The sequence below is a fragment of the Cetorhinus maximus genome, chromosome 10, assembly GCF_964194155.1.
Source record: "Cetorhinus maximus chromosome 10, sCetMax3.hap1.1, whole genome shotgun sequence".
Taxonomy (NCBI): domain Eukaryota; kingdom Metazoa; phylum Chordata; class Chondrichthyes; order Lamniformes; family Cetorhinidae; genus Cetorhinus; species Cetorhinus maximus.
In genome coordinates, this window is record NC_135888.1 from 23,438,413 (window position 1) to 23,459,495 (window position 21,083).

At 42.4% G+C, this 21,083-nt stretch overlaps 1 protein-coding gene across 2 annotated transcripts in view; it reads left to right on the plus strand.

Annotated features, from left to right (window-relative positions):
- Positions 1-4,540: 4,540 nt before the first annotated feature.
- LOC144685544 (serine/threonine-protein kinase N2-like) overlaps positions 4,541-21,083 on the plus strand; it is a 39,407-nt gene continuing 22,864 nt past the window's right edge. Inside the window, exons 1-8 of one of the 2 annotated variants that reach the window (XM_078550165.1) lie at positions 4,541-4,692; positions 5,958-6,258; positions 10,200-10,354; positions 11,469-11,622; positions 12,597-12,736; positions 14,505-14,712; positions 19,070-19,252; positions 19,551-19,660. In XM_078550165.1, the coding sequence (XP_078406291.1) occupies positions 4,669-4,692; positions 5,958-6,258; positions 10,200-10,354; positions 11,469-11,622; positions 12,597-12,736; positions 14,505-14,712; positions 19,070-19,252; positions 19,551-19,660 (1,275 nt within the window). In that variant the 5' untranslated portion in view covers positions 4,541-4,668. The remainder of the gene's footprint in view (positions 4,693-5,957; positions 6,259-10,199; positions 10,355-11,468; positions 11,623-12,596; positions 12,737-14,504; positions 14,713-19,069; positions 19,253-19,550; positions 19,661-21,083) is intronic. The other variant, XM_078550166.1, reaches the window with a different exon arrangement.

Below are 21,083 nucleotides of genomic sequence, written 5' to 3' on the forward strand. Positions count from 1 at the left end.
TGCCATGGAGGGAGTGCAACAAAGCATCACCAAACTAATTCATGGGATGTTGGGATTGTCCTATGAGGATTTATTGAGGAAACTAGTCCTATATTCTCCAAAATTTAGGAGAATGAGAGGTGATTTCATTGAAACATACAAGATTCTTACAGGGCTCAGGAGGGTTGACACAGGAAGGATGATTCACTTGGCTTAGAACTAGGGGATGGACAGCCTCAAAATAAGAGGTAGGCCACTCAGGACTGAGATGAGGAGGAATTTCTTCACTCAGAGGGTGGTGAATCTTTGGAATTCTCTCCCCCAGAGGGCCTTGGGGGCTCAGTATTGAGAATATTCAAGACAAAGATCGATAGACATCTAGATATCGAAGACATCAAGGGACATGGGGATAATGCAGGAAAATAGCATTGAGGTAGAAGATCAGCCATGATCCAGTTGAATGGCAGAGCAGACTCGTGGGGCCAAATGGCCCACTCCTGCTCATATTTCCTATGCTCCTACGTAATGACAATACAATTGACCAGAAGCTTAACTGGACAAAGCACATAAATACTATGGTTAACTACAGGTCAAAGGCCAGGAATTTGGCACCAAGTGGCTCATTTCCTGACTTCCCAAAGCCTGTCCACGTCCACAAGGCACAAGTCAGGAGCATGATGTAATACTCTCTACTTGCCTGGGTGAGTGCAGCTCCAACAACACTCGAAGCTCAACACCATCCAGGACAAAGCAGCATGCCTGATTGACATCCACCCACCAGCTTAAACATTCACTCCCTCCACCACTGATGCACAGTGGCAATCGTGCATACCATCTGCAAGATGCACTGCAGCAACTCACCAAGGCTCCTTCGACAGCACCTTCCAAACCCGCAACCTCTACCATCTAGAAGGACAAGGCCATCAGATGCATGGGATCACCACCTGCAAGCTTTCCCCCAAGTCATACAACATCCTTACTAGGAACTATAATCACCATTCCTTCACTGTTTCTGGGTTGAATTCCTTAAACTCCCTCCCTAACAGTACTATGGGGGTACCTACACCATGCAGGCTGACAGTTTAAGAAGGTAGTTCACCACCATCTTCTCAAGGCCAATTAAGCTAGACTTGCTAGTGACACGCACACCCCATGAATGAATTGAATCAAAAGATGGCTACAGCACTGGAAACCAATCGGCCTATCGTGCCATTACTAACCCTCTGAAGGAGCAATTCACCTGTCACTCCCCTGCCTTCTCCCCATAACCCTGGGAACAAAAAAAATGAATGTCAATTATAATCGAGTTTTACGCAAGTGAAGCTCACAACTGATTAATTACTCATGGCATTGAAAGGACTGTCACGCAGCTGTAAATGTTGATAATGAAACTAACACAAACAAACCTAAGTGACTGTGGCACCTGGGACACGTTGCCACTGTCCACGAGTGCCCAGGGAACCAGGAGAACTGCTCATCCGCCGGCCAGTGCCTGTGGACTGCGGCTTTCTTGAAAGTGAGCACCTGGAACCGAAGCCCCTGCGGGTTCTGGAAAAGCTGCACCGGGACCCTGCGCTCGCCGATCACCGTGTCGTTCCGCTGAGCTAGAGCCAGGGCGCTGGCCACGAACTTGAGATCCCGGCTGGCGGCCACCTCAAAACCACACGACCGGCAGAGCAAGAGCTCATCTGGGGAGCCTTGGCTGGCGTTGTGGCTGCTCACGATAGACACTAATACCAGCAGAAGAGGCACCAACACCCGCCACATCCTCCAGGCCGCTCCCCCTTAGCCCCTTAAAAACTTTGTGAAAATTAAAAAAAGTTATTTGCAGCCCCAAAATAATCGCCAACAGTTTAATGATTTAAAAATAAATACATAAACCCCTTCAGAGAATAAGTGTAAGTTGAACTTTTCTCACGTTATTGCACAGAACCTTGCCTCAAATATGTACCTTTTTATTTTCCCCCCTTTTAACTGTAGCCGTCTTGCAGCTGATATTTAAATAAGCTACAAAGCGGAGGGAAAGATGGATCTCGTCGCATTCAGAAGTTCTTCAGACAATTTCCACCCCCCTGCTGGCTGGAGGATTCCAATTCACTTAATGGTGCTGGGACAGAGCCACGGGGCACAGAAGGAGGCCATTCGGCTCATCTTGCCTCTGCTGGTTCTTTGAAAGAGCTATCCAATTAGTTTCGCTCCCTCTCCCACAGCCCCTGTTCATTCCCCAGAGCCCTTGCATGTTTTCCTTTCCAGATCTATATCCCTTGAAAACAAAAATCAATACCTTGCGTTGCTACAGTGCCTTTCACTACCTCAGGACATCTCAAAGTGTTTTGCAGTCAACAAAGTGCTTTTGAAGTGTATTCGTTATAAAAATGTAGGGAAAATAGCTGCCATTTTGCGACCAGCAAGCTCTTACATACAATGTGATAATAAGATCATCTATTCTGGTGATATTTATTGAGGGATAAATATTGGTCAGGACACCCACCCAGAAGAACTTTCCTGCTCTTCTTTGACATGGTATCACGGTACTGTTTACCTCCAACTGAGAGTTGGGGACAGATGGGGCCTCGGTTCAGGGTTTCATCTGAAAGACAGCATCTCCAATGGTGCAGCCCTCCCTCAGTACTGCCCTGGAGTATCACCTTGGTTTTGTGCTCAAGCCTTGGAGTGGAGACTTGAAACCACTACCTCAGAGGTGAATGCTACCATAGGGCCATGGCTAACACCAAAACTTCTTATTGAATTCACTTCCAGACAGTGCATTTGAGATCACAATTTGCCACAAGTGAAACCTGTAATGGAAATTTGCTGTGAATTAAAAGCAAGTTACATTTCTATAAAACTCTTCATGTGCAGAAAGACATCTTGAAGATCTTTACTTTAGGGAGGGAAAATGCTGAATGTCAAGTGGGAGGGAAAAAGAGGAAATTGAGGAGTTAGGTTTGGGAGGTGGATGAAGGCGTTCTTAAAAAGGTGTTCAAACATCTTTTGAAAGCAGGAAGTAAAGTAAAGGATATCATTCAGGGAGTTCAAGAAGATATGAACAGAATGAATGAATTCAAGAAGATATGAATAGCTGAATTAACCCTCTAATCAATGGAGGGATTTGAAAGAATTGGGAACTTTAAAGTCAACTTGATGGGACATTGATCATGTGGGATATATGGCACAGAAACAGGTCATTTGGCCCAACCAGTCCATGCTGGTGCTTATGCTCCACTCAAACATCCTCCCATCTTTCTTCATCTAAATCTAGCATTGTAAACCTCTATTCTCTTCTCCCTCATGTGCTTGTCAAATTTCCCCTTAAATGTATCTATGCTATTCACTTCAACCATTCTCTGTGGTAGCGAGTTCCACATTCTCACCACCCTTTGGATGAAGAAGTCTTTTCCGAATTCCCTATTGAATTTTTTGGTGACTATTTTATATTGATGGCCTCTAGTTATGCTCTTCCCCACAAGATGAAACATTTTTTATGTATCCACACTATCAAAATCTTTCATAATTTTAAATACCTCTTTTATAGGCCATCCCTCAAAGTCTACTTTAAGAGAAGAGACCAAGCCTGCCAATACTCTCCTGATATGTACACACACACACATTTCTGGTATCAACCATGTAAATTTTCTATGCACCCTCTTCTGTGCCCCCCTTTTAACATATGCACCTTGTTGCATCTCTCCTGCCTTGAAAAAACATCCTTAAAACCTGCCTGTACAGCTACACCTTGGGCAGAACATCCATCTCTTGACCGACCAAAGTGTTCCATAAGTGAAAAATTGTTCTGTGGGTCCAAACACATTTTGACTCCTTGCTCTAGAAAGGGAGCAATGTGGCGTCTGTCAGTGCATTTAAGAACTTCTGCAACCTGTGGTCACTGCAGGGACAGGAGGGTATACTGAATGCCAGATGCAATTTTATTGTTTAATTTTACAAGTTTCCATTGATTTATGATTTAGTTCTCAATTAATAGTGCCCCTCTAAAAAGGGAGAGGAGGTCTTGCGGTACAGTGGGTAGTGTACCTGCCTCTGCGTCAGAAGCTGAGCTCCAGTTCCACTCCAGAACTTGATGGCCACAGAGGGTGCATTCATAACTAGCCAAACAGGTTGATTGTCAACCTGTAAATCCTTCCAATACACCTATGGCAGACAGTAGCGAGAGGGTCTCCTGGTCAGCCACGCTTGATGCGGACTGGCGCCCCTTAAGCTTTAGAAACGGGCACTTGCTTTGTCTGCCTCATATGACACGAGGCCTGAGAAGAGAAACGGGGCATTTTTGATAACACCGAAGCAACGCAGGGTGTTTGGTGGTTTTATTAAGAAGAAGCATTTTTGATCCTGAAGAATGACGTCAACGCATCAACCTGAGCGGGGTGGTTAGATGATGTCAACGTCAGTTAGATCGTTGACATCATCCAGGCGCTGGGCCCCGCCTTCCTCATCCCATTGGTTGGCGGTGAGGTGATTGACAGCGCCCACGTGCCCTCAATTGTCCAATGGACGGTCAGGGCGTGCAGCTCCCAGTTCAAATCAAGGACTGGGCGTGCTCCGAGTTTAAACATTTTTCGAAGAGTGTCAGTTAGTGGCTAACCGGCTTGAGGCGAAGAAGTGGAGCAGAAATGACCGGATAGCCGACAGTTCCGCCCTTTGGGGAAAAGAAAGAAATAAAGTAGCTGAGGGATGAAGGCGGGTGATTGCCAACAGGTTAGGAAAAGTCACCGGGTGGAAAGCAGATCCTCAGAGCGGCTTCAGCCCCGGGAGAGCCGGCCGACGGCGGCGGACAGTCCGTGGGCACCCAGTGCTGCATCCAAACGGATAACAGTCATAGCAGCCTGGGAGTGTAGCCCTGGTCAAATAAACTGATGTTCAATGGGCAATCCTCTGAATTAGGAGGACGTGGGTTCGAGGCGCCCCACCCCCCTGACGCTTGGGCATAAAATCCATGTTGACGCTTCCGAGTGCAGTACTGAGGGAGCGCAGCACTGTCGGAGGGTCGGTACTGAGGGGCAGCTGTGCAGTCCCGAGGGAGATCAATGACCTTTCATTAGAAGCAGTGCAAATTTTGTTTTTTTACCCGGTGGCTTAGCGGGTCTGAGAATAATATTCCAGGATGCTTCACAGACAACGAGTGTGGTGCTGTGACTGTTTAGGTCAAATGCCCAGAGAAGCAAGTGACTTCATGCACCTGTTAATTCCTGTCCCCTAATTCCTAGGGAAAATACTAGAGTGCTGACTGATTCAATTTGGAAACTGTTTAAAGTAATCAAAGGTGCCAACCCAAAGAGTGGAGCAGCTTCACAGGACAAGACAACCCAAAATTACAGCATTAAATGCAGGCTAACTTGTGGGAACAATTTTAATTTTTACATCAAATTTTAGAGAGTATAGTAAATGTAACATTCATTGCAACTGAATGATATGATGTAGCAGTAAATGGAGTGTTAAGCTTTTAACGTTGGGATAAACGCCAGTAACATATGGAACGTGGGGAACAAGAATAGGACATTCAACTCCTTAACTTGATCTGCCATTCAATGTGATGATGTACGGTACTCAGATTGTAGTGACCAAGAAAACTTGAATTTTTGATTCTGTTCAGGTATTAAATGTAAACTATCATGCTGCGTATCTTTTAAGACATTAACTCTATAATAAATTACTGATCCAGTTGTTGCCAACTTTGGCTCACTTGATAGCACTCTTGTCTGGTCAAAAGCTTGTGGTGTAAGAACCACACCAGGAGACTTGATCATATAATTTAGCTAGAGTTCGAATCAGCGCTGAGGTCATTTAGTTGAATTTTCAGAGGTGCTGTTTTTCAGATCAGATGTGATATTAAACCAAGCCTGTTCATCTAGACGCTAAAAATTTTCTTCCTTCATTTTTATTTTTAGAGGCTCTTCAGTAACATGATATAACAATTTAATTTGCAGTAATGAAAAACCATAACCATTAATTTCATTTTTTAGAGCAATAATTACCAGCTGTTGATTAGCCAGAGGCTGGACATGGCAGAGGGAACTGACCTCTTGGACCCAGACATGCAGCAGAAACTTGATGGAGTGAAAGATCTGATACGGCGTGAAATACAAAAGGAGCTGAAAATCAAAGAAGGAACAGAGAACTTACGCAAGGTGACGACGGACAAAAAAAATCTGGCACATGTGGAAAACATTTTGAAAACCTCAAATCGCAAGTTGGAGCGACTGCACTGGGAGCTTCAGGAGCTGAATGCACGAATTGTTGTCACAGACAGGGACAATCGGGGAGGTGAGTGCAACTGAACTCTAAGGCTTGGATAAGAAGATCTAACCCTTTCTGTGGAGCTAGGCACTCGGTATATTACTGTACAAAACTGATTAAATTAAAATGCATCCCTGTATTGATCTGTGTATTCCTCAAGCTCAGTTCCACTATTAACTAAAATTTTTTTTTTTGTTCAATGATTAATTCTTTATTCAATTGTTGATTTTCTTGGGAGGATGGGGGAAATAAACTTTAGCCTCTTTCAATAGCCCAGTGGCTAGGTGTATCACCCAGTGTGTTATAAGTGCGATTCCTGTGGTAAGTAATATGATCCCTGCTAGGGCACTGATGAAGATGCCACAGTTGGTCTCTGAGACCGAACTGGGAAGCAAAATTAAGATAGAAAGGATTCCTGCTCCTGATCACTTGCCTTGCCACTTGTTGAAAAGTGTATACACACATGCAAGTTTGACTATGAAGTCCCCCAGATTTTCTGCAAAAAAAAACTGCTGACTTTGGGATGCCATGCTCACTTGGGAGGGTGCCTACAATCCATGAAAATGAAACCCAGCACCACTGGGAGAAGAGGAGAAAAAAAGAGTAAGGAAACTAATCTGATAGCAAAGCATGTACTGAGGTGAAGCAAATAGATGTTCCTGATGATTGGACATAATTATCGGAAATTAGGCCATCATGAGAGAAAAGAAAAATTTCTCTGGTTTAATCAAGAGATGCTTTTGAAAATCTGCTCCTTGTACTAACCTTCCCCTTGTTGGCAACATTCCCTGCATAGTTCACACTTCACCCTACCAAAGCTTAATTTATAAAACTATAACAGTATTACTGAAACATTACAGACCTTGGTTCAAAAGGGAAGGACACAATTATCCTTCCAACTTTACTGCTGCCCCAATGATGGGATACTTGGGAGTGCAATAGTGATTTGAAAGTGTAATAGTGTGAGGGCAGCACATGCCATCCAAGGCTCATTCACTATTCCATTATACTGTGTGTTATGATAGTAACTTATGACTGTGTTCAATGCAATTGCAGTAAGAGTAATAAGTAAGACTCTACTTGGCTCCTAAAATTCTGCAGCAAAAATTAATATGGAGCTGCTAATAAAAACAATTCTGAGCCATAGTGCTGCTTAGCTAAGATTTATAAATTTAATTTAAATTTTCCCTACTGCACAGTTAAGTTGTGCTGTGGTGATTGGCAGAGTATTTGCATAGAAGTATAATGAACTATGAAATTTAAAGGGGCATTCTACACAGAGCATCTACTCCTGGGACAGTAGCAACGTGGATACAAAATTGGCTGCGGGATAGGAAACAGTAATGGTTAATGGGTGTTTTTCGGGCTGGAAGAAGGTTTGTAGTGGAGTTACATAGAAACATACGTAGAAAATAGGAGTAGGCCACTTGGCCCTTCGAGCCTGCTCCACCATTCCTTATGATCATGGCTGATAATCCAACTCCATAGCCTGCTCCTGCTTTCTCCCCATATCCTTTGATCCCATTTTCCCCAAGAGCTATATCTAACTCCTCCTTGAAAACATACAATGTTTTGGCCTCAATTGCTTTCTGTGGTAGCGAATTCCACAGGCTCACCATTTTCTGGGTAAAGAAATTTCTCCTTATCTCAGTCCTAAATGGTCTACCCCATATCATCAGACTGTGACCCCTGGTTCTAGACTCCCCCACCATTGGGAACATCCTTCCTGCATCTACCCTGTCTAGTCCTGTTAGAATTTTATAGGTTTCTATGAGATCCCCCCTCATTCTTCTGAACTCCAGCGAATATAATCCTAACTGACTCAATCTCTCCTCATATGTCAGTCCTGCCATCCTAGAATGAGTCTGGTAAACCTTCGCTGCACTCCCTCTATAGCAAGAATATCCTTCCTCAGATAAGGAAACCAAAACTGCACACAATATTCCAGGTGTGGTCTCACCAAAGCCCTGTATAATTCCAGCAATACATCCCTGCTCCTGTACTCGAATCCTCTCGCTATGAAGGCCAACATACCATTTGCCTTCTTTACCGCCTGCTGTACCTGCATGCTTACCTTCAGCGGCTGGTGTACAAGGACATCCAGGTCTCATTGCACATTCCCCCCCCCTCAATTTATAGCCATTCAGATAATCTGCCTTCCTGTTTTTGCTACCAAAGTGGTTAACCTCACATTTATCCACATTATACTGCATCTGTCATGCATTTGCCCACTCACTCAGCTTGTCCAAATCACACAGAAGCATCTCTGCATCCTCCTCACGGCTCACCCTCCCATCCAGCTTTGTGTCATCTGCAAATTTGGAGATATTACATTTAGTCCCCTCATCTAAATCATTAATATATATTGTGAATAGCTGGGGTCCCAGCACCGATCCCTGCTGTACCCCGCTAGTTCCCCAGGGGTCGGTACTGGGGCCCTTGCTCTTCCTGATATATATAAATGAACTAGATCTTGGTGTGCAGGAGACAATTTCAAAGTTTGTGGATGACACAAAACTTGGGAGAATTGTAAACTGTGAGGAGGACTTTGTAGAACTTCAAAAGGACATTGACAGATCGGTGGAGTGGGCAGATAGGTGGCAGATAAAGTTCAGGTGGCAGATGAAGTTCAATGCGGAGAATGTGAGGTAATACACTTTGGTACAAAGAATATGGAGAGACAGTATAAAATGAAGGATATTCTAAAGGGTGTGCAGGAGTGGAGAGACCTGGGTGTATATGTACATAGGTCATTGAAGGTGGCAGGACAGGTAGAGTGTGCTGTTTCTAAAGCACACAGTATTCTAGGCTTCATTAATAGGGGCATAGAATACAAGAGCAGGGAGGTTATGATTAACTTATATAAGACATTGGTTAGACGTCAGCTGGTGTATTGTATACAGTTCTGGGCACCACACTATGGAAGAATGTGAATGCATTGGAGAGAGTGCAGAAGAGGTTTACAAGAATGGTTCCAGGGATGAGACAATCCTTATGAGGAAATATTAGAGAAGTTGGGACTGTTTTCCTTGGAGAAGAGACTTGATAGAAGTTTTCAAAATAATGAGGGGCCTGAACAGAGTTGGTAGGGATAAACTGTTTCCACTCGCAAAGAGATAGAAAACCAGAGGGCACAGTTTTAAAGTGTTTTGCAAAAGAAGCAAATGTGAAGTGAGAAAAAGCTTTTTCACACAGTGAGTAGTTAGGGTTTGGAATGCACTGCCTGGAAGTGTGGTGGAAGCAGCTTCAATTGAGGCATTCAAGAGGGCATTGGATGATTGTTTCTATTTAGATAATGTGCAGGGTTACGGGGAAAAGGTAGGAGATTGGCATTAAGTTAAAATGCTCAGAGAGCTGGTGCAGACATGATGGGCTGAATGGCCTCCTTCTACACTGTAACAATTCTATGATTCTGGGTTACCACCAATGAAGAAAGGAAGGAACACAGTAATGTAAGGATGACTATGATAGCCTGGGGCATGATTTTGGTGAACAGTCATAAGGAGAGGTTTTTACCTACACTCAAACTGAAAATGTATGTTTTTTTTTAATCAGAAAGAAAGAATTTGCATTACATCAGAAACATGTCAAAACATTTCCCATACAATTGGTTACTCTGAAATACAATGAAGTGGAACAAACAGCAATGAAAAGAATGACCAGTCTATCTGTTTTTGATATAGGCTGAAGGGATGACATTAGTCAGGCCTCCAGAATTCCTTGCTGTTTAAAATCTGGCATGGGCTCCCATCCATTTAACAGTACAAAACTCCAAAAAAGTTGTAATTTTAAAGAAACAAAAGCTTTAAAAGTTAGATGCAGTGGCAATGAGCATCAAACAAGATCATCAGTTCAGTAGAGGACAAATGAGTTCTTTGGCTTCCTTTAATTCTGAGTCCTGATGAAGGCCTGTCTTTATTGTAAATAAACAAAAAGCACCCAGAGCTTCTATTATTAAATTTCTTCAGATGATGGACTGTCTCCAGACCTCTGTTGCTGGGAGCCATGTCTAACTCCTCTCAGCAGTCGAATCACAGCTCTGAAGAAACAGCTAAATATTGAAATGAAGGTGAAACAGGGAGCTGAAAACATGATCCAGATGTACTCAAATGGGCCATCAAAGGTAAGACCTCTGTGTTCCAACCTCAGCAGGCATTACATAATTCTTACTGTGTGATGGTACATTATAAATAACATCAACTTGTTCTTGCAGATATGATCACTTAGGTTCTTGCTTAGTTTTGATCTCTCTTTGGTAGCTCTAGATGTTGAGATTTGATTGAAACTTGATAGAGCAAGGCTTGAGACTCCTGTAGGGAGGTGGAGTTAGTCAGTGAATTAGAATAAAAGACTGAAAAATGCTGATTTTAAAACAGTGGGAATCTGGAAGGAGGCTAATATGTAAGATCATTTATTTTGAGCTTAGGAGGAAGACAATTACTGAGAAAATAAAGGACAAAGTTTATGATGTGAGCTTCAAGGTGAATGATGGCCATCTAATTTGATTTTCTTTGCTTGGAATAAGGGAAAGAAATAAGGTTGGTTTTGAAGCTAACATATTCCATATTTTATGAACTTTTTGAAAGGTTATTAACTTCAAATAATTTTAAGGATGCACAGCTGCAAAACAATATATAATATAGTAATATTAGACAGAATAGACAGGGTAAGTAGTGTGTTTAAAGGTTAGTGGTCCTTGGTGGTGGTTCATAAATGCTGTTAGATTGGCCCACTGTTAATGTTTTCTTCTACTGTGAGGAATCATCTAGCCTTTGTTCTGCATATTCCACAGTGATTCAGCAGTATGGGAAAAAATCTCAGTTCCATGCCACAAGATATCATTGCTGAAACATTCTGTTGTGAATATATTTTGTTTCTCCTCTTTTCCCTTGGTCATGCTAAGATGAGCAGATCTAGTGACAGAGAAATGGTGGTTTACCTACCCTACTACCTATGTTTTTCTTAGATGGCCCTGGGATTACTCTTGTAATACTTCCTGTATGGTGGAAGAAGTGTCTGCTATCTTTTGCACAGCAGCGGTCAGGAACTTAATGGTTTAGGGGACTGAGCAAAGGATTTTCATCTTTCTATTTGTATCCAACTTCACTGAAACCTTAAAGAAACATTCTTTTCTGCTTTTGCTATAAAAATGAGACTCCAAGAATTTTTTATTTTTTTTTGCCTGATTGGAGCAGTTTTTAATGTTAATAGAACTTACTTCCTCTTCTCTGTATAAGGTGCTAAAAAAAATCTGTTTCCAGGATCGTAAAATGTTAGCGGCAGCACAACAGATGTTACAAGACAGTAAAATAAAGATTGATATAATCCGAATGCAGATCCTTAAAGTAACTCACACCATTGGAGCAGCTGAGGACAGCAATGAAACTATAGGTTGGTGCCAGGAACTAGAAATGTGCCAGAAAATGTACTTATTTCACACAGATTTTCTTTGATCCTTATTTGCAAATGTTTGTAAGGGTGGGGTCTATTTTGTTCTTGTTCCTCTTGGCTGTTAAAACCACGTTAGTGGATGGGCCCCTTGCTCAGAGATCTTTGCTCATACTGCTCTGAAGCAGTAGCTAGGAAGCATGCAGCAGTAGCCCAGAACCTTATTCTGTGAGGATGTGACCAATTAATTAATATCTCCTCACGACATAAGGAGCCTGTCAACTCTGTGGCACAAGTGATAAAACTGCTCTGTCACTGCTGCAGGGACTGTAACTGCACTGCACCAATGCTGGAGCATGTACCTAAGCTCAAATGTCACTTTGTTTTATTTTGTATCTTCTCCTTTTTTGGGAGGGTATTCTAGCATCATTACCCAACAGTGAGAATGGAAAAGTGACTTTCTCTCAGGGTCTAACCATCGCTGAGACTGTTGATGAGTGGCCTTTAGTATTTTTCCATCCAGCTTTTCTTGTACTCTTGTGGGGAAGTGCCTGACCCCACACCCCCATTGAGCACCTTTCTTCAGTGGCATGGCAGAGTTGTGGACTTAACGGTGTGGGTAATTCCAAGAGCAAGTCATGACATGTGCTTTGGCACAACAGTGCGCTACCATGTCTTCTGTAGTCTTAGTCTTTCTTGCTGCATTAGAGTGTATTAATTTGAAAGTATACCAAAATTCCAAATTTCTCATAAAATTGCATAAGAATGAGACTCATCAAAAGTCATTTTAGATCATTTAAGTTTAAAAAGAAATGTGGCCATTATATTGTACTAGCTATGCAGTTTGGCTGTGAGCTACCATCCTGAGCAAATATGTTTTGATAATTAGATTTGAAAAAAAAGCTTTAGTCACCTCAAGAAACCATATCATCACTGAGACTGATCTTACTTTCTTGCTGTTGTGGGTTGCAACAAAGGAACCATCAGCCCTCTGGAGCTGCGAATTGAAGAACTGAGGCATCATCTCTGGGTTGAGTCTGCAATAGCAGAAGGTGCAAACAATGCAGTGAAGTTGCTGGAAGGAAGGAAGGTCCAGGACAAGAAGGTTCTGGCTGAGGTATGATGAAGCTGTTCTAGGACAATTGCATGATTTGTGCTAAATGGGTGAGACTGAAGAAATCTACAAAAAGTTACTTCTAACTCAAGTTATGGAAAAACTGATTTACTTAGAATGCATTTGGTAAGAAATAAAATACTGCAGATGCTGGAAATTCTGAAATACTCAGCAGATCAGGCAGAACTGGAAGAAATTAAAGTTTTTAAGCAAATGTAGACTCTGAGAAAAAGAGTGGTGGGGCAAGAAAGAACAAAAGGGAAGATCTGTGATGGGATAGAAGGCAGGAATGAGTAATCATCCAATCTGCATTTCGTCTCCCCAGTATAGAGACTTCATTGTGAGTAATGGATACAGTTTATTGGGAAAAGTACAAATAAATCACCATTTAATCTAGAAGGAATGTTTGGGATCCTGGATGGTGGGAAGAGAGGAGGTGAAACTGCAGGTGTCTCATCTCCTGTGCTTGCATGGGAGGTTGACATAGGAAGTGGAACAGAAGGAACAGTTGCTTTCATTATACATTTTTGTATTCGGGGAAGAAAATCTGGTCTCATTAACATGCAAAAACTAATAAGTGTGCAAATATTTTTTTATTTCCATTTGAGAGAAATTTCTGTTTGGACTGATTTACAATTTGAATTTTGAAAATTTGTATGCTTGATACGTTTTTATCATTTTCTATATAAAGTGGTCAATTTCATAATTGGGTTAAAACTTAACATCTGTATTGTTCTATTGATCTAGATCATGAGTATTTGTATAGGGAATGTTATGCAAACCTTTGATAAATGCCATATGGAAATGAAGAATTTGCATTTATACAGTTTATTTCCCAGGACATCTAAAAACCATTAATTACTTTTGCAGTAGAGTTACTACATAGGCAAATGCAGCAGCCAATTTTTGCACAGCAAACTCTGGTAAGCAGCAATCAGATAACTAATTTTGTTTCATTTTACACTGATTGAGGAACACTGGGAGAACTTTCCTGATCATTTGAGTTATGCCAAGGGATCTTTAATGCCTGCCTGCATGGGTAGATGGGCCATCAGTTTAATATTAAAGGAAAGACAACTCTGTGCTGCTAAAATCCTCATCCCTTTTGTTGCCTTTAGTCTCTTCCTCTTAAGCCCACAAACTCCAACTTGTTCAAATATGTGCCCAGTAGCAGCCTGTCCTACATCATGTTCTACATTCCAACCCTTGACTGTATAAACTCTCAGCTTCCCAATGCATCAATTTCAAAATCCTTGCCTTCATTTATAAATCCCTCTTTAGTCTTGCTCCACCTTGCCTTCTCCAGCCATGAACACTTTGATCCTCCAGCTCTGGCCTGTTGTTCCACCCCTTTGCCCTGCCACTTCACAACTAGTGGCAAGCTTTCAGCTGTCTAGCACACATTGTAAGGAATTCCCTTCAACCTCTTGTCACTTATAGCCTTTAAAAGCCTCCTCAAAACATATCTTGTGGACCATGCTTTTGTTTCCCTCTATTTCTCCCCCATGATATGCCTTAGGATGTCATCTGCACTTGTGGCAAACCTTATTGACACTTGCTATCCATGCTTAAATGAGTAGAATAATAATGAACTATTCTGCTAATGGAATTGTACCTTGGCATGAATCTGTGTCTTTAGGAAATGAAGAAGGAAAAATTGTGGGGGAAAAGCCTGTTCACAAACCTCATAAGACTGTAAAAATTGTTACTTTTGAAATTTTGTGCAGCAAGATCTTATTTAAGAAAAAAATTGGTTTGCATTTAACATCAGGCACAGTCACGATTGCAAGAGTCAGCCCAGAAAATGGATCTGCTTCGCATCTCACTAGAATGCCGCCTAAGTGAGCTCCCTAGTGGCCACCCCAAGCATGAAGTTATCAAAGAAGAACTGAAAATGGTGAATTCGCCCTCATTGGCACTAACCCGCGTCGGCGCATCGTACCTCTCTGTGGCCTTTATCAAATCAGCGGCACTAACAGGTAGAAAAAGCTCCTGTTTCTTTTTGCCATTTAATCTTTTCCTAACAACCAAAAATCACAATGTGCAAGCTGGTAAGTTAATACAGCAACATTATAAACCCGTGTTAGTGCAGCTTGTTGACCAACTGCTGGGTGACATAAGAAACCAAGCTTTTTAAAAAAAATTTATTAATGGGATGAGAGATTTGCTGGCGAGGCTACCATAATTGCTTGAGGAGATGGCTGTGAGCCACTGTTTGAACTACTCTAGTCCATGTGGTGTAGGTACAGCCAAGGTGTTGTTAGGAAGCGTGTTCTAGGTTTTTGGTTTTTGACCCAGATACGGTAAAGAAATGGCGATTAGAGTTCCATGCTAGGGTGGTGGTGTTGCAGGTGGTGATATTCCCATGCAGCTGCTGTTATTCTGCTGAGCAGGCATCTGCTAAAGGAAGAAGCTGGAGTCAGTCTGTCTTCAACATAGGTTTATTCACAAAATCCAGTATAACAAAGTGCAGACTACTTCCCAACCCCACCCTGAGAAGGAAACTGGTTTTAATTTGTGTTCTAACCTTTCCCCAATTAGTATCATCTGCACTTCATCACAGCTGGAACATGCACTCAATTGTCACAGTATTTGCAACATTAAGACATGCTGGCCTTATTGTTCTAAGTCGTAGAGGTTGTGAGCTTGGAAGGTGCTGTCAGAGTAGCCTTGAGGAGTAGCTGCATTGCATCTTGTAAATGGTGTACACAGCTGCCACTATACACCAGTAGTAGAGAGAGTTAATCTTTAAATGGTGGATGGGATCGTGATCAAGTGGGCTGCTTTATCCTGGATGGTGTTGAGCTCCTTGAGCAATATTGCTGCTGCACTCATCCTCTATCAGAAGTACTGAGTGAATGATCCGTCTCGGCCTCCTTTGGAAGTCCCCAGCATAGAACCATAGAAAAGTTACAGCACAGAAGGAGGCCATTCGGCCCATCTTGTCCATGCCAGCCCGAGGACACCCAGGTGCCCTTTCTAATCCCACCTTCCTGCACCCGGCCCATAGCCCTGAAGCTTATAGCACTTTAGGTGCAGATTCAGGTACTTTTTAAAAGAGTTTAAAGTTTCTGCCTCTACCACCAACTTGGGCAGCGAATTCCAGACACCCACTACCCTCTATGTAAAAAAAGTTCTTCCTCATGTCCCCCCTACACCTTCTGCCACTTATCTTGAATCTGTGTCCCCTGGCTCTAGAATTCTCCATCAAGGGAAACAATTTTATCCTGTCCACTCTATCTATTCCCCTCATAATTTTGTACACCTCAATCAAGTCACCTTTCAGCCGCCTTTGTTCTAAGGAAAATAACCCCAATCTAGCCAATCTCTCCTCATAGCTACACTTTTCTAACCCTGGCAACATTCTTGTAAAGCTTCTCTGCACTCTCTTCAGAGCTATTATGTCCTTCATGTAATGTGGTGACCAGAACTGCACACAATACTCCAGATGCCAGTCTTCAGCTAATTTGGTTCACTCCATGTGACGTCAAGAAATGGCTGAAGGAACTTGATACTGCAAAGGCTATGAGCCCAGACAATATTCTGGCAATAGTACTGAAGACTTGTGTTCCAGAACTTGCTGCGCCCCTAGCCAAGCTGTTCCAGTACAGCTACAACACTGGCATCTACCTGGCAATGCGGAACGTTGCCCAGGAATGTCATATACACAAAGCAGGACAAATCCAATCTGGCCAATTACCACCCCATTAGTCTACTGTCCATCAGTAAGGTGATGGAAGGGGTTGTCAACAGTGCTATCAAGTGGCACTTGCTTAGCTATAACCTGCTCACTGATGTTCACTTTGGGTTCAGCCAGGGCCACTCAGCTCCTGATCTCATTACAGCCTTGGTTCAAACATGGACAAAAGAGTGAAACTCCAGAGGTGAGGTGCCTGCCCTCGTCATCAAGGCAGCATTTGACCGATTATGGCATCAAGGAGCCCTAGCAAAACTGGAATCAATGGGAACCAGGGGGGAAACTCTCCACTGGTTGGAGTAAAACCTAGCACAAAGGAAGATGGTTGTGGTTATTGGTGGTCCATCATCTCAATTCCAGGACATCACTGCAGGAGTTCCTCAGGATAGTGTCCTGGGCTGTGCCATCTTCAGCTGCTTCATCAATGACCTTCCTTCCATCATAAGGTCAGAAATGGGGCTGTTCGCTGATGATTGCACAATGTTCAGCACCATTCACGATGACTCAGATGCTGAAGCAGTCTATGTCCAAATGCAGCAAGACCTAGACAATATCCAGGCTTGAGCTGGCAAGTGGCAAGTAACATTCGTACCACACAAGTGTCAGGCAATGCCATCTCCAACAAGAGAAGAATCTAACCCTCGTCCCTTGACATTCAATGGCATTATCATCGCTGAATCCCCCATTATCAACATCCTGGGGTTACCCTTGACCAGAAACTGAACTGAATTAGTCATATAAATACTGTGGCTAAAAGAGCAGGTCAAAGGCTAGGAATCCTGTGGTGAATAACTCCCCAAAGCCTGTCCACCATCTACAAGGCACAAGTCAGGAGTGTGATGGAATAGTCTCCACTTGCCTGGATGAGTGCAGCTCCCACAACACTCCAGAAGCTTGACACCATCCAGAACAAAACAGCCCGCTTGATTGGCATCCCATCCACAAACATTCACTCCGTCCAGCACTGAGACACAGTAGCAGCAGTGTGTACCATCTACAAGATGCACTGCAGGAACTCACTAAGCCTCCTTAGATAGCACCTTACAAACTCATAACCACTACCATCAAGGACAAGGGCAGCAGATGCATGGGAACACCATCTGGAAGTACTCCTCCAAGCCACTTGCCATCCTAACTTGGAAATATATCGCAGTTCCTTCACTGTCGCTGGGTCAAAATTCTGGAATTCCCTCCCTAACAGCACTGTGGGTGTACCTACACTCTATGTGGACTGCAGTGGTTCAAGAAGGCAGCTCACCACCACCTCCTCAAGGGCAATTGGGGATGAGCAGTAAATGCTGGCCTAGCCAGCAACTCCCACATCCCATGAATGTGTAATTTAAAAAAAAAGTTGTGGAAAGTATTCCATCATGCTCCTGACTTGTGCCTTGTGGTTGTTGGACAAGCTTTGGAGAGTCAGGTGAGTTACTCACTGCAGAATTCCCAGCCTCTGCTTCTTGTAGCCACAGTATTTATATGGCTGGTCCAGTCAGCCTCTGGTCAATGGTCACCCCCAGAATGGTGGGGGAATTTAGCAATTGTGATACCATTGAACATCAAGGGGAGATAGTTAGATTCTCTCTTGGTGGAGATGGTTATTGCTTGGCACTTAGCAGCCTAATGTTGTCTACATCTTGCTGCATGCAGACACAAACTGCTTCATTATCTGATGTGCTACAAATGGTACTTACTGAACACTCTCTGCAATCGTCAGTGAACATCCCCACTTCTGACCTTATGGTGGAGGGAAGGTCATTGATGAAGCAGCTGAAGGTGGAGACAATGTATATATTGTAAATATACCAGCCCTTGGTGGGAAAGTATCTGATCTTTGCTTAGCATTGCTGTGATTGGCACTGCAATGTGTGGGGCAGACTGCGAGCATGAAAAAATTTTTGTCATCAATATTGTCTGTTGCCAATGCAACATATTAATAAAATTTGGCTTGTTAGTCACATGAAAACGTATTTTGCGACCTAAATGATCTTTCAAATGGTCTGTGGCTTGCTTTGGTTTTGTTATTGCTAAAGGAATTAATTTGTAGTCCAGAAAGCAGAACCCAAATGTTGAACTATTGCCAAGAAGCTTACATTTTTTTTGCCAATTTGGCTTGCTGATGTTTGTGACTCAGTTATTTGCCCTGTCAGGAGAAGGATGGTATCAGGTATTGCAAGGGAGGAAACTAGAATAGTTTCCCAATCTGGTAATAAAAATGGTTAAGCATTTGTCTCGATCCAAAAAGTCTCAAGTGAGTTGCTTATCTGCTCTGGCTTGCTCAGATAACTGACCTTCTATTGACACTTGCTCTGCAGTTTGCTTAAAAAAAAGAGTTTTATTTGGAGTGGTGAGGAATTGAAGACTAGGGCAGGAATCAATAAGGGACAGGCTCACCGAACCTATCTGTCATTTTTTTTTTTAAATCTTAAAGTTGAATTGGATTTCATCCATTAACTGAATTACTTCAGCAATGTCTTTGGTTCTGTCCAATTTCTCCCTGAAGGCTGGAAGCATATTGTTTTGAAGGATTTTCTTGACATTTTGTCCCGAATAGACAAAGACAATGGTATCCCAGCCTAACATGTATAATGCCTGTGCCTCAAAATATGGTACAAATATTCCCTAATTTCTTAATTCTCCAGGTACACTGGAAGTAAAGTTAATAGGATGCCAGCACCTTCTTGAAAATGTCCCAGGTCGCTCCTGGATGGCAAATGCATCACCCGGTCCAGGAACCCCTCTATCATCTGTTAAGACATGGACAGGGATGAATATTCACAGGCGAAATACAGCACGCCGATACTTAAAATCAGAGGAGCTAAGTAGTGAGTATTTAATTATCAATGTACATTTGTATACAAAGCCATTTCTCGATTGGCATGAAATTTATATTTCTATCTTATTTTGGGTCTGCACATGTGTCTCAAGTGCAGATTGATAACCTGCTCCCACACACTTGCCAGTCCTTCCTTTGCCTGACTGATGCGAGGTGCTCAGCACTGTCAAAGCAGGCCATTACTTTCCACATTTTTTTTTCTTCAGATATATACAATAGGAGGGGGCATGATGTGAAGATAGTGAAAGTTATCTGGAGCTTGTTAATTGTCCGATTCTATTTTTCAGCCGAAGCGAGTGCTGTTCTGAAACTGGACAATCGAATCGTGGGACAAACACACTGGCGTTCAGTGAAGAATCAAACATGGGATCAGACCTTCAGCATTGAACTCGACAGGGTATATTAACGATGCAAACTGTAATTGGTCTTGTTGGTCAGCATGGCTTAAATTCTGAATTTGGGATTCTCAATTTTATAAATGAATAGAGCCCAAAAGCAGGTGTAACGGTAAAACCATACAAGCCATTTGGTTAGACTGCAATTAGAATATTGTAGGCATTTTGGACACTTATTTTCGGAAGGATCTCAAGATCAGAGTGAGGGTACAGAAAAGATTCACCAACAGTGAGAACCTTTAGTTATGCGGCCAAATTAAAGGAACTGGTGCTTATTTGACTAAAACAGAGAAATTCAAGAGGAGAATTGATTGGGGTGGGGCAGGATGGGAGGTGTTCAGAGGGAGGATCTTGAGGTAAATGGGGATGAACCATTTCTGCTGGTCAACACTAGAGTGCATAAACTTAATATCATCACTAAAAGGACGAAGGGAGGGTTCAATTTTTTTTATATAGAGGATTGTTGGATGTGGTGTGCTCCTACTAGGAGTGGTGGAAACGGAACCAGCATAACTTTTTTTTAAAAAAAAGAAATGGATAAATATTTAAAGAAAATGCAGGGGAGTGGGACTAAATGAATAGCCATTTCAGAGAACCAGCAATGACACGATAATCCAAACAGTTCCAAAATTTATAATTATCAAAAATAACCAAAAGAAGCATGGTGAAATATACTTGTGCAAATTTGAATTAATTACTTTTTCCATCAGCAAATCTAACTGGTACACCAGAGCTTGCTATTGACACTGAAATATTACCAGTCCTTTCATTTGAAATTATGCCACTGAAGAGCATCATAATGAGGCAGCACCATGACATAACTAACCTAGACACTAACATATTGAATGATACAGGACTGAATGCTGTACACTAAATTGTGAAATCATTGTTAGATAACTTGCATGCATACAGCATCTTGTCATGTCTCTCAAACATCCCAAAGTGCTTCACATAGCCTGAATTAGTGTGCCTGCTGTGGTATAGGTGAATGTAGCAGCCATTTTGTTTGCAGCAAGGTCCCACCAATGACAGAGATGAATGGTCTTGTTGGTTGAGGGAAGAATGTGAACCAGGACACTTGGCAAACTCCATGCTCTGCTTTGAATAGAGCCACAGGATCTTTAGCATTCATTTGTACAGTCGTGCACTGCAGTGTCAACCTAAATTATGTGCTTAAGTTCTGAAGTGGAGCTTGAATCAACAACATCTGACTTGAAAGAAAGAGTGCTCCTAACTCAGCCATTTTGACACTTGGTTGGTAAATAATAAACACTCTTGCTAGAAAGCATCTTCTCTCCTTGTAGTTCAACAGTACTCAATTTAAAGTCACCAACCCATGCTTTGAATAATAGTGCAGCCGCACCACCATCTGCCATGGTCTTGCTTGAGTGATAATCATAGCGGTTGTTTTACTACGTTGTGCAT